General features: G+C 37.1%; 1 protein-coding gene across 4 annotated transcripts in view; it reads right to left on the reverse strand.

Moving 5' to 3' along the window:
- ERC2 (ELKS/RAB6-interacting/CAST family member 2) overlaps window positions 1-14,752 on the reverse strand; it is a 531,140-nt gene that overhangs the window by 157,804 nt on the left and 358,584 nt on the right. For all 4 annotated transcript variants that reach the window (XM_087745272.1, XM_087745274.1, XM_087745271.1 and 1 more), the window contains one exon: window positions 594-741. In XM_087745272.1, coding sequence (XP_087601398.1) covers window positions 594-741 — 148 coding nt within the window. The remainder of the gene's footprint in view (window positions 1-593; window positions 742-14,752) is intronic.

A 14,752-nucleotide genomic window follows, 5' to 3' on the forward strand; every position in this document is an offset into this window, starting at 1 on the left:
TGGTTATTTTCCTCATTAATATAGCAGAACATAGATTAAATTTGTTTGTGATAAAATCTATTTCTAGAGTTTGTAACTACATGGTTTTTTTATTAAAACCTCAGACGACTTACTGTTGAAGACACAGTGGTTTTTACTCATTTGAGAATTTATTTTAGGGATAATCACGATTTCCAGAAAACTTCTCAGAAAGCCTGAAACCTTCTGAAAACACAATTATTTTACAACAGACAAGCAAATAACTGACCAGAATGAGGTCAGAAAGAGTCAACAGAACAGACAGATCTTGGTTTATGGCAAGGAGCATCTGCTCTCCTCTGTCACACATAATGAAGAAGGTTGGAAGCTATATGAGGAGGGAAAGCAGAAAGTGTAGTGGCTGCGTGTAATATGAGCCAAGCAAACGTGCAGCTAAATACTTAGAAACCGTAGAGAAGCAATACAGAAACACTTACGCTGAACACCACCTACCTTTCGTAACTACTGTCACGTGTCAGACCTGGCTTGAAGACTTTCAATATGAGGTTAGAATAAAATGGTACAAATGAAAATAATGCTAATTTTCTGTTGCCATGAAAATGAATGTCCCCCACCTGCTGTTTTAACTGATGTACTAATCTGTCCTTCTCTCGTTTAAGAGCCATTACTTCCTCTTGAGTCTTCTTTTTCTTTGAAGCAGACAGTTCAAGCAAGGCAATGTTTGCATCTTTTTCACTAATTGCAGCAAGTAAAGCTTCCTGTCTGATAAAATAAAATAAAAAAAAAATGTTATATTCTCATTAAAATAGAACATATACTACAATATCATACTACGTAAGATGTTTCTTTTAACCACTGGGAGAACAATCAATTACCTTCTGAACACTCTTTAAATAGCAAATATTGTCAAGTCTAATCAAATCATGAAATAAACCAATTAGACAAAAAAGTTCTATTTCTAGATTGTTCCTTATTTAACTATTTCATAAAACATTTACCTCAGTCTATTTTACTACGATATGATATCTATCGATAATTCTGTGAAATGTCTTGCTTTAAAAAGATCTTTGGTACTGATTTTTTTAAATTCACTTTCCCGAATTCTAGAACAGCTTACATAAATCTGTTGTGAATTATTCAAATCATACACATTGAATAATGAAAAGCAAAGTGATACAGATAAAACACATTTTTATATTGTCTTGTTAATTTGGTACCCTAGAGACCTCAGTACATCGTCCTCACATTTACTCAAGTGTTTTCCTATGGATTTATTATTATTCATTGTGTCACCGCAAAACTAGAATTCCAGAAGTAAAATGTAACATCTAGAAAAGAGGGTCCTTGATCTAATTGTTCATAAGGAATCTTTTCCTTTGGAATCTTGACCCCTCCATCTCCATAGAGCAAACAGAAACTTACAGCGCTCAGAAACATACAGAATTACATAGAAGCCAGTGGGGTCACATTGTAAATAGTTTGTGAGGACATATGACAAAGGTAATTTTTACAACATGCAGTTGGAGACACAGATCTTATTATTTCTTATACTCTAAAATGCTCACGTTGGCAAGGCCATAATCTGTCCCTTATTTTTTCCTAAATAAAAGAAATATATTCATCTTCTGCAATGCATTCAGTGACAGACTATGACTTATCAGCCAAGAAAAAGCATATAATACTTAATAGCTTTTAGAACAGAATGTGCTATGGCCTGTGCCTTTCTCCAGAACTATATAAGATCAATCATTAAAAAATAAACATGGATAAATGAGCCATAAATTAACCTTAGGCTCCAACTGCTAATAAATGTAAGAATACGGCTCATGAACTTCATACAGTCAAGGTGAGCTAGAAGTTTGGAATTCTCACAGTCCTTCAGCTTGCCAGCAAAAATGTCAAGAAAGCTATTTCACTTTTATTTCAAAGTTCCTAATGTATTAATGTAAATATTTAAAGGACAATATTTCTGATGGAGTCAAAGAAAAACAACTCATTTATTTTACTCTCAAAGTTATGAGACACGGATCAATTTTAGATAAACAGTTGCATTTTATTCATACACTTAAATAGCCTCATTTATTATTCTGTCTTCTTCATTCTAATCACAGTCAAATGATGTTTAAAAGAGGATGCCATAAGTCTCCAACAGTCTTAATTTAAATGAAAGCTATTAATTACTTTAAATAACAGGTATTAAAGAAAAAAATATATCAAAGGGTGACATATCCATAATGCTAATCTGAAATGAGCTATAGCTATATTGTTTTCTATAAACTTCATAATAATGCATAAAACTTGCTGCATGGTAATTTGTAAAAGACTGTTGGCATTTTCATGTGTTGCGCTCAAATACACTATCATTTCCTTAACATTTTCATTAAAAATCTTAACTTTTTAATACACTGAAATAGAAGAAAGCCAATTTGCTACTGTATTCAACAATTCCTCTCACCTCGCAGAGAGCAGAGAATTCACGCACTGTATAAAATCTAAATATGCCCCCTTTTGAGCACCAGGCTCAAAGAAAAATGTAACAGAATTTCAGCTTTTTCTCCGCAGTACCTTTGACATACAGGTCTGTACTTTCCTGTTTTAGAAACGTGTCCTAACCCTAGAAAGTGGGTTTTTTTCAGGGGTGCTAACACAAGCTTTCTGACAGAAAGTGTCAGCAACAGGTATTCCATGACTTTAAAGGCAAAGAAACAGTGTACTGCATTATTACGTAAAATACTCTTCTTCTAAACTACATAGATGAGATTAGTTCCGCTACAGTTATCTGATAGCGTACTGTCTTAGAAGTACAAAGAAAGGTTAGTCAGAAATTTTGAAAATGTTCCAGTGGTTTGCATCAAGGAACATCTTCCAATTTTTAACTTGCATCAAGCAACAATTTTTTTGCTATTTTGAACGTCATTTAAAAAAAGGTTTCACAATGTCCTTCTGGTTTTCAGGATATGTAGGACAAAGATTTGCCCTGTCTGCAATTAACACCAGTGGGATTAAATCCTAATCTTTAATTCATGGTAATCATTGCTGTAAAGTAGGTACCTCTGGTAACCAGCAAAATATAAATCTGTTCATACCATAATTATCAGTCTAAAGATATACTTATTTAATATCTGAAGATAAACATTGACATAACCATTACAAACCCAACACACTCAGCATGAAAACAGGTAAAGAAATCTGCATCTCAGAAATTCCAAATTTTTAAAATATATTTAGATTAATTCTTAAGGTATGTAAGTTAACTCCATCCCAGCCAGACCCAACACAATGTGTCTGCTCATCTAATAGCAAATTTCATGGTAAATACTTGCCATCTACAAGGTTTCTGATGATACAGAATGTTATTTAATTACATGTAACACACATTACAGCTGTAAAAAGCCACAAACAGAGTAAGAGTTTTAAATTGATTTGAAAACTACATGAAGCTATACTGAAATTTTACTTCTCCTCCAAAGTTTAGATTATTTCACTGCCTCAAAATTGGCAGCGAAAACACAAACCTTACTGGTGAGGAAGAAGAGTTAGAACTACTGAATTATTTGGAGTCATTTCAAGGTCTGATAACGGGATTCATTCACATCCATCTTTTTTGTATCGCCAGCCAAAACGATCACACGTTCTTGTGGTCGTAACCGTTCAACCGTGCAACACTCTCTAGCCCCACTTTAAAGCAGCAGATGAGGTAAAACCTTCCAGAGGAGAGGAGAGCCAGGCAACACGCTCTGAAAGATCTGCACTCTGGATTCTGCAGCCCCGAAACCCCAAGATTTTGCAGACCCTAGCATGCTTTGTCTCAGCTGACGGTGTTGAGGGATTATGAAAGCCAACCAGAAGTTATGAGAATGTTTTTGCAAGGGAAAGCTAACGAAATCTTTTTTCTCTGTTGTCTTGTGGCTCACAGGATAATTCCATTCAGTATGCTGCTTCTCCTATCTTGGGAAAATACATAACTAAACACTTAATTCCAGGAAATAATGATTCATACCAAGCAATTCCAGGAAATAATGGTTCACAGTCACGTGAACTAGCTGCTGTCATATGACTCCGTAAGTGCTCCGCTGAGACGCTCTAAGATTGGAATCAAACCCACAGCACATACAACAAGTTTGAATTGCCCCCCCCCCCAATTACTGTCAATATATTTTTTTAATTCTTATCTTTATAGTACATGTAAGCAGAGTTGGGAGGCCTTAAACCTACGAATGGTGAGAGACGACTGCACAAGAATACAAGGATGGGGATTTCTACTGAAGCCCTTCCACAGCAACGTGGAATGATGAATACATCTACACAGATAGGCAGCTGAATGCAAACTCACACTGCCAGTACTCTTGAAGCCACCTGAATGTGAGTCAGCTTCAGTTCAGAAGCTGTACAGCCTCATTTACCTAAGCGACAAGGTGTTTTAGCTTGGGCACAGTGCCACACAACATGCTGATGGCCCCCAGACTGGAACTGGCTCACATACAGCCTGCTCAGAGTGTGGGCAGAGCAGAGTATGTCTGCACAGACATACTCCTGGAGTACGTCGGCACGTTATCTGTGTCTATTATCATGGATAATCTGAACAGTAATAACCTCAAATCTATAATCCAGTGGCATTTCACCAGGCATCCGGGTTAACAAGAGTTCAGCAGAGCAGGACCGTACCTTCTACCAAATGCTACATGTTGGTTGCTTACATCCTTAGTCATTAACTACTTCAATGCAGAGGGAAGCCAGAGAGACCCAACAGTTTTTATTACTATTTTACAGAGTACAAAATAAAGATGCAGGTTGTGACAGGGCATCTAAAGAAACCAAAGCGGCCTCCTTTACTTCTGCATGGCCCACCATACTACCAGAGTTAGAGTTCCTCCACTAAGTCCCTGGGAGACAGAGGCTGAAAAACGCCTTGCCCTTGCTGGTGAGGCATGGGAAGTGACGAGATCCAAGCGCTGAGGAAGCAGCCTGTGGGGACAGAGCCAGAGCTCTGCGTTATCATAGCTCATTTATTACACATCACACACAGGTTTACCCACATCTGTGAAAGTTGCTGCGCTACTCTGTCAAAATACTTCAGGTTTCCTACGGAAGAACCAAATCTGATGAACAGAAGCAATTTATTTTAGCTACCCAGTGACCCTGTTAAAAAAATTAACATCACCATTTTTTCAGGAAACATTTGAAATTAGATTCTCTGACCACTATGAACAAGGCTAAGATGCCAGCAAAACAGCTGACAACAATGACATTCTCACTTACAAACATGAAGTAAACTTCATTCAAAAATGTAAATGGGTGGCACGGTCTCCGTCTGAATCTCAGGTGAATAACACACTTCTGCTTTGCGGCTAGAAACTGAGACTTATCATGCGTTTCTGTGCAAGAAGTTTTGAAAATCAAGACCTGAACTGGCACCAAGAGCAACATACAGTCTGATATACTCTCCAGCTAACTTGCTTAAGAGTGTAATTTATAATTCCTAATTATCTACTGTGTCAGGAAAAAAAAAAAGACTATCTAAATACAGTTCTATAGAGATGTTATCACTATTTGCAGCCAAAATGTCTCCTTATTGTTTAATAAATGATGGTAATAAAATACATTTTAAAATAATTTATTAGAGCACTGAATTAAATTACATTCTTTAACCGTAATATTTATAAAGAGTAATCCTTTTTGCTATTAGTAGTTTTTCCTCTCTTTTTTGGCAAACTGCTCTGTTACACAAACAACAAGGTAGTACTTTTAACACCAAGAAAAATCACTCCAACTGTACACGGTAAAATTAGGTAAACTCTCAGATTAATAAAACACATGTTAAATCTAACAGCAGTTGCTCCACATTGGTAATTATTCTGTACATTTTCCTTTGACATCCATAAGGTAACCCCTAGGATTCCCAATCTATATATCCTCCACTATAATATGGTTGCTGATTACAAGGAGGAGAGGGAGAACTTTTCCCTAGAAAAGCAAAACTCATGAAATGAAACTTCTCCCCTGGCAAAGCCTGACTGCATTCTGCTCCACAGCAACCTACTACCTCAAGCTCGTCTCCCTGCCATAAAGACAGTGAACAGAACAGTCTCTTGACGACACATTTGCAGCTGCGAGATCAGGGCTTAAGGTACTAACGACTCCAGGGAGAAGGACCAAGAAACTTGCACAAATACCTTGGTATACTTAATGTCACTTCATACTAAAATACAAAAGAGAAGACGAAAGGAACAGCCCCTTCCTAATGGCCAGGAAATAATTTATTTACGCAAATGGTATTCCACCCAAAACTATTCAGGATTCCACTCTGTTTAATGTTTTCATTAACTACATGGATGCTGGACTAGAAAATTTACTTATTACATTTCAATGAGACTTAAGACTGCGAGGATCTTCAAGTGCCATGAAGACAAGAATAAAAGTGTCTTGACAAACCAAAGACGCCATCTAGACAACTAAGGAGAACTCCATATAAATGATCGGCTGTGAATAAGGCAAACATCATACTGTGAAGTATAAACAGAAATAGATTGCAGAAGTGATTCTTTTATCTGCATCACTTCAGGAGGATCTTAGCTGAAATATTGAATCCAGTTTGGATGTGATTCTCTATGAAAAATGTGGAGACTGCTCAGGGGAGAGCAGTCAGAGAGATGACTGACAAGAAAACACGGGAAAAAACTACAATAAATAGTCTATGATTGGAAACATGACAATGAGAACATAAAATTCTATGTCAAATTGAAATAGAACGCTTTTTTTTCCATATCCACGGCACACAGAACAAAAAGTAATGTGCATAAGTTGCAGGAGAACAAGGTGTGTTTTTTACCTCCTAATATCTAGCCAACATCTAATGATAATGGCAGGTAAGTATGAAGAGCAATTGAGTACTGGAAGAAATTGCTGGGCAAAGACGGTCACTGCCAGTGGAAGGCTTTTTGAACAGTTTAGGCAAACGTCTGCTAGAAATGACATGGGTATGGTTGGATCTTGCCCCAAGTCAAGGCCTTACCCGCAATCCTATTATTCAGTGATTTGATGTTTCAAAGCTGATTTACTCTGTGTCTCATTTCAGACAGTAGTCCTTGGAGTTAATGTCACATTTTATCTGCTTTCATCGTATGCTTGCTAGCCTTCCTATGACTGGAGGAAAGCCCTTTTACATGTAAATTTCTACATCTATAGTAACAAAGAACAATAAAAAACTTGAGAATGATCAAGTTTCTGTAAAAATTTCCATGACAGCAATTACAGATAAGAGTGACTTTATACCGCATAGGCCATTCCTCAGGGATAGTGAGGTACGGAGATGCCTTTCCTTGGAGGGTCTATCAACTATTAATCTGATCATAGACACGGCTTTTAAACAAACAAAAAGCATAAAATCATATAAATCTTTTAGTAAAGTCACTGGAAGTAGTGTTGAAGCACAATTTGAATTAAAGAAAAATACCATACACATAGGATTAGAGACAGCAGATGATACCAAAGCAACTCAATTATAAATGTAACCTAACACCTGAAAAACGCAATGTTACAGATCTCTGGCAATACAGACAGAGCATGTGTTTGTGAAAGCGTCTGTCTTGGAGTGAAAAAAATTACTTAATATGAAAAGGAAGCCTTAGCATACTAGAAGGGAAGATAAGATAATGCAAGAAGAAATAAATCCATGAAAGACTCTGTTGAATGCCAAACTGAAAAAGTGTATTGTATACAGTATTTTATCAAACTGCAGCCTAAACAAATGTCAAATTTCTTTAACAAATATGGACAACAAATGAGAAAAAAAAGGGTTGTTCACTAGCATATATTTAGTCAAGATTAAGTATGGATAAAAAAATGTACTAAGAACAGATTTAATAACCCTAAACTGTCATTCAGCTTGTAGGAGGTATTCAAGATACAGCTAATAAAACACAAAAAATGGTTCTAACCACCCACAAAAAAAATCTCAGTAGTATAAAACACTGAAGGATGACCACTAAGATAAATGCTTTCTTTTGAGAGCTGCCTTGCCGTTAACCTTCTTAAAGCGTCTCCCAGAAACCTCTAATCATAATACATTGCATGGCCACTTATCACAGTCAATTTAGAAGTGAACTCTGTAAACACTCCTGCTTTACTCCCCACCTCTGTTAGCCTAAGAATAATTTTCTGCGCTTTAATAAAAGAACTCACGACAACTTTCTGGGAGGTGGGGTGAGTTCTTAGGAACAGTCCAATTGTAATCTAACAGAATTCCAAGATTAAGATTTATAGAAACAAGATTTTCGAACAAGAACTTTTACTGCCTTTATTACTTAAGCTGTTCTCCACAAAACACAGAAATGCAATTTAAAAAGGCACCATTAAAGTTAAATCGAGTCAGAAATGTTTGAACTAATGATATACAGTAGAGTACTCAGCCAGCTTCTCACATGCTGATTGTACTGAAGAAGGAAAAAAACCAGCTCAATCAACTTTTTCCCTTTAATTATTGTTTTCTTTCCCTCATGACCCCCAGTATTCAACCTTAAGTTCAGTAGGAGGTGACTAGAGATAGACAGTGATGAGAGATCCTGTTTGAAACAGCTTCTCTATGTCACTCCTAGAGCAAATAAATGGTTTGTTAAAACATTCTGTTAATCCATTATGGATGTGCATGCATCTTAGAAAATAAACTTCAGAATATTATTGGTATTTCAAAGCTTTTTCTTTAAAACAAGACATGCTGATCACAAGCATGAAATTTAAAATATGCATATTCAACAGCAGAGTTGTAACTCTAAGCTAGTTGTGTGACAGACATGTAAATTCAGTCACTATTGATTTTAGACGATTATCCTAAAATTGTATTTCTGAGGCTGACAGAAAATGTGTGTCTCCAATTACATGACTAAATACACTTTACAAAAGCATACTTGCAGCTTACTTCCTTTACATGAACAATTATTTTGCACTGTTTTCAAAGAACAATCCCTTCCGAAATACTTTCGGAAGAAAAACCAGCATGCAATAGCACTTCGGGTCAGCCTGGTGCCCTTACAGCAAGCACAGAGAACTCCTGACACTCCACGGCCCAAGCGCACGAGGCAGCAGAGGCGACTGCTCCATCAACCGTGGACAGAAAGAGGGGGGCCCTGCTCTTACACCCCCCAGTCCACTAGTCCAACCCACCAAGCACTATTCCTCAGATTATCCGAGCATCAAACCTTGAATTTACCACCTGATCGAAACTTCTGCTGGAAGCAGGTGTGAGGAGGAGATGTCAAAGCTTACACTGTGTGAAACAGACGACAAACAGTCTCTGTATCACACCTGTATTAGAGGTATATATTCACTGGACTAGACTCGAGGAGAAACAGGAAGAAGCAGTTGTCCCTAATGCGAAATTTCAGAGTAAACGGAAGGAAGGAAAAGAGAGGACCTCATTCTGAATAATCACGAAGGAGTTTCTTGAAAAAGCAGCTTTCTCATCCATTTGTCCTTTTCCTCCAGTTTACCTCCCCGGAGCCGCAGTTCAGTGCTCCTTCCCTGTGTTGCATTATCCCCATAATCACACCTCTCCATACGTCCCCCAGTAACTGTATTGTCTTTAGACTGGCAATTTTAAATTATTCCTTTTTTTTTTTTCCTCCTTAACAGCAATTTGGAATGTGCGTATAGGTCTTTTGTTAAGCAAACAAAAATCATCTGGTATAAAGGTACGAGTTCAGAGAGAAATTTTAAAAGGCAAAGAAGGAACTTCACGCCCATCTTTTGGGGCTATTCTCCAGTAAGAAGTAGGCACTCAACTGCCCTTTGAATTCTCTGAACTTTTTCAAGCCCTGTAACATTGCACTTCTGATGTCTCAGTGATTTATGTTTTGGAAATGACAGCTAAGTAAAACAGACCCCCTCAGAAAAGACATATTCATCTGTGAAAGCAATTACATCAGTTTCATAGATCATGCTTCAATAACCACTGCATTATCATCCCGTTCAAATGGGCAGCACTGCTCCCGCATGAGTAGATATAGCAAGCTTCAGACTGTGTGAGAAATGCAGAGAAAAAAAAGAATTCAGTGCTGCAAAAGACAGCTGAAGTCCGAAGATTACAATTATTTCTGGGGCTTGCAGCCTTTTACTAGAATTGACTCCTATTGTTCATTCGGCTTTGTACGATTCTCCGTAGGAACGCAACCAGCACTTGGTTACAGTACCTCTGCCCGTTTTATACCGCACCACAGCACGGCGCAGAGACGGGACTGCCGAGAACAAGAACAACGGCATCTGAACCGTGGGACTGTGTTACAGCAGAACGTAGCACTGCACAAGGTCCACCTCAGTTAAACAGGAAAACAAAACTATAGGTAATCTGTCATTGTCAGCCTCCTTATCCTTCAACACCGCTTTTTGTGTTTAGAGAAGACAAAGATAAAAGTACTTTGCAGGATGAATGGCTTGATCTCTAGAATATAGTTCTTGGTAATGCTTTTGAACTGCCAAATAAATGTTGAAGCTCGGAAAAAAGTTACTGTTAAGAGTTACTATTGTTTTAATGAATTTGCAGAGAATTCCAAATATTTCAAAGACACATAAAACTGAGATGCAGAGACAGAATATTAAAAAAACATAAACTTTTGTTAATTGTATTCTATTCTTAATTTCAATTGACAACATATTCCAAATGGCCGTTTGTTACAAAGTAGATGGTTACGCTGAAGAAGAGTGAGACTTTCTTTCAACTTTTAATAATGCTGATCAACAAAGTTATCGTTTTGGCAAACAGATAACACAAATAAAAATACACTAAAATCTATTTCCTTCCTTTCCATGGGAGATTCAAGAAAAAGATTGGTCTGATTTTGAAAGAAGTAACTTAAGGTCCTCCCTCTAATTTCCGTACAGTTACAAGCAGCTGCCCTTTGAATAAGGTAAGTAACAAAACTCAAAGTCCAATGTAGATCACATTCAATTTTAAAGTATATCACAGAGGGAATAATTAGCTCTGTTTTGAAATAACATATAGAAATCAATATGAATACGTATTAGAATTTATGCCTTGAGCTTTGCAGTATATCAGAAGGCAATTTCAAGAAAGAAAGTTGCCCAAATACATACGATTAACAAAATGCACTCTCTTGGCAGTGCATAATTCATATTTGCTAACTGATCGGAGGGCGCAGTTTAAACGCTCGTTTACTAAACAGGGTGTCAGACAGAGATTACGTAAACCCGTGTCATATCGTTTCCACTAGCCGCAAATATATGGCAGAGTACAATTCCGTATATTAGCCTTACACTAAGAAACTCCTCAGAATTTTGCACGCACGCACACACACACACACCAGTTGTTGACAGTTGTGACTGTTGACACACCAAAACTGGTCGACAGTTTTAATATTTTAATTATTCTCAATTAGATCTGTGAAGTCAGAATCATCATTCCCATCATTAACATGACGACATCTGTTACTTATTGCTACACTATAGGTACGTTAAAACTGTTACATAGCTTAATTTGATAGATACAGGAAATTCTACAAATTATTAAAAAATGTTGAGTTGTAAAACTACAATGTTTTTGTTAAATTTGCCTAGTTGATAAGGTATTGCTAGGTACAGAATAAACTTGAACATACTGCTCCAGACATATCGTTTCTGAGGATTTCATTATATTGGGAACCATTGGATACGTATTTATGATCAAGCCACAGAAAACCAACTATTAACACCAATAATTATTGGTGTTGACATAAAAAAAAGTAGTTAAGCATCTGCGTAACGAAGAATTAAGATATTTATTCTCAAACTAACAGGCTACCATTCCTTTAGGTGTAGCATGTCTGAAGATCTAAGTGCCTAAAGGCATTTTGTCAGAGAGCATCTATTCAAACCCTGCCTTCATCATTCCACCTCAGTGAAAAAAACACCGTAATTTTTAGTAAAATACTGCATGCCCAAAACAGCATATGAAAATAATAACTATAAAAAAGTATCAGTAAAGACAGTCAAAGCCTAGAGCAGGCACAAGATATTTCAGAAGGAAGGAAAGAGGGAATCAGACAACAGCACACAAATATTTCTCTAATTAGTATCTTAAAAGATTGGGAATGAAAGAGAGAGGATACCACATGATGTTATTTAATTATATGACTTCCCTGCTAATGGAGCTATTCACAAGCATTGCCAGGAACATGAAGACCATCATGTGATTCAACTTTGCATGAAGAAGTTTGCCCATTGATCTTCTCTGGTGGCTTAACTGTTTCAAACTTTGTTTCAGACGAAGATAATACACGTTGACTCACAGTGAAGACAGTTTGTACGGACTTTCTCAAAGCAGACGAAAGAGGCGTAAGCTATATCACTGAACGGTATCAGGGAGAAGGCATAGTGCCCAGCAAGACGGATGTCTGAATGGCAATAAGGAGTCATCATGCAGAAGTAACAGTAGTTGGATATTTTAAGATAGTTCCACAACAAATTGTAGCATGTTTGGTCTTGATAAACAATTAACTTCTTACGTATCATACTAGACTAACAGGATGAACACATGGAGTTCTCTATTGATTTGAATAATATTTCTGACAGTCTTTAGGAAAACTTCTAAAAGTGAAGGACTTTTACTGAGGGCAAAGAAAGAGTCTGCTTTTGAGCTAAGATCAAATTAGTTCAAATTTTACTACAAAAATGGATAGTAAAATTACTTAATCCACACCGATTACTGAAAAGTTGTTTGATGATACTTTTTAAATTATTAAAATCGGTGAACTAGAAAGAAAAAAAACTATATGGCACTTACTATTAGTTGGGTAGGTCAACCAAACTGCTTCTCCATCCTTGTCAATGTTTTAACTATCAGCTCTTTCCACCGTTAGATCACTCCCTTCTGTAGCTATCAGCTAGGTGTATGTCAGAAGGTATCTGTTCTAGGTGGGTATTCTCAGGTTATATGTTAAAAATAAGTGACTGAGGTGAATCTTCTTGGGGAGAGGGGATATTAAGACCTTTTCTGAAGAAGCTCCGAGCCTGCAAGGCAGGGCACAGAAAGAGGCCACAGCAGGAGCTGGGGGCAAGCAGCTTGCGTGGACACCCAGATGACAAGCGGGGTGGCAGGGGACAGACAGGCCTTCTGAGGGGCCAGTGGGAACTGGACAGAGTTTGCTGCCATTCGAAAGTCACCGAGTTCGCTGGAAAAGGGGCATGTCTGCAGGGGGGGAGTTATATATAGATCTTTTAATTTCTGACGAGACATTCCTAGCCTTTTGCTTATCTTTGAGGAATGCTTAGGAGAAAAACAAAAAAAAAAAGATCCATGTCAAAACTATGACGAAGCTGTGGCCCTGTCACAAGGCATCAGACTTTCAGACACGTGTGTGTGTAGTCATTCAGTCATGTCTCCATCAACCATATGATCTGAGATGGATCCAGATGGCACACAGCTGAGTTTACTCATCAGTTAAACGCATACATGTTTGCACTGAACGCAGCGCTGTAATCTTCAAAGTGACAGTGCAGTAACAGGACTGTGTATAGTGGTCTTGTATACATTCTCAAATCTTTTCTTCCTAATGAAGAATGCAGCATTTTTCTCCTCACTCTTTCTGCTTTTATGTTATGGAAAATGACAGGAATTCGCAATGCGTCCCTCCCCCCTCATTGTATCTGCAAGCTATGCAAGGCCTGAGAGTTCCCCTCCTCGTTGCATTTCATTATTTGGGAGGACACAAATGACTTTTCCGTTAGAAACAAAGTATGTTGAGTCCAGTGTAAAAAGTCTGTTTTTTTAAGGTAGGGCTTTAGAAAACATAAGAGAAGTAATCTGAAAAGCCATCAATAATAATAATAAAAAAATCAAAATACTTTCAAAAATAGCACTTCGAAATACTATCTAGATGTTATTTTGCAAACTTTTGGTGGCTGTATCTTCGAAAAATATACAGCTCTGTTGCAGAACACTGGGTGAAGTGATGTTTATGGTCTTACTAAAATTTAAGAGCTCTTTAAGAAGTCAACAGAAACTACAGGAGGCTTTAGCATTTGGCAGCCAAGCTACTTAAACTTGTACTAGACATTACAAGAGCAACACAAAAGCAGAGGATAAATTATTCAATTAAAGAAACAAAATCAGAAGGGATTGAAAGAATCAAAATCAAAAGGGATTATTATTGGAAACTCTGACTCTTAGATCAGGATGGATGACACTTTTTGGCAAAGAGGATGCGAAGATATTATAGTACACTTGAATTTTAACACAGGCATAAATTTCATAGTTTAAAAGAACGTTACAGTGGGAAAATAAAAGCACAGAATAGAAGCATCATGCAGAACGCAAATAATTTCAATTTTCAATTTTCTCTTACAAATCTGACATTCAGCAGTGATGACCGAACTTTATCCCTCCAAATTTAAAACTTGAGTTAAAAAAAAAAAAAAAAACAAAACAAAACCAAAAGCAATGTAGGTTTTAACACTGAAAACTGGAAAGTACTCAGACAGTTCAGATAGTAAATTAATACAATCAGGTTTCCCCAGGGACAGTCCTACAAGAGGTATGTTTGCAGGATCACTTAAATTAATAAAGATTGCTAAATTTCTACAGTGACTATGGTACAGTGAAAAACTATAAATTACTTCCAAAACCCAAGGCACAGACTGTAAGTGTAACAAAAATCAATAGTGCTTTTGGAAAAATAATAACCAGTCAATTCAAACAAAAAGAAATTTGCTTAGAATCAAATGGAAGACTCTTTCTGTGGCCTCTGCATGTCCATGGTTCATTTGATTTTTTTTTTTTTAAACTATG

This window comes from Nipponia nippon, unplaced genomic scaffold (genome assembly GCF_047370975.1).
Source record: "Nipponia nippon isolate SJK-2023a ecotype South Korea unplaced genomic scaffold, ASM4737097v1 scaffold_9, whole genome shotgun sequence".
Taxonomy (NCBI): domain Eukaryota; kingdom Metazoa; phylum Chordata; class Aves; order Pelecaniformes; family Threskiornithidae; genus Nipponia; species Nipponia nippon.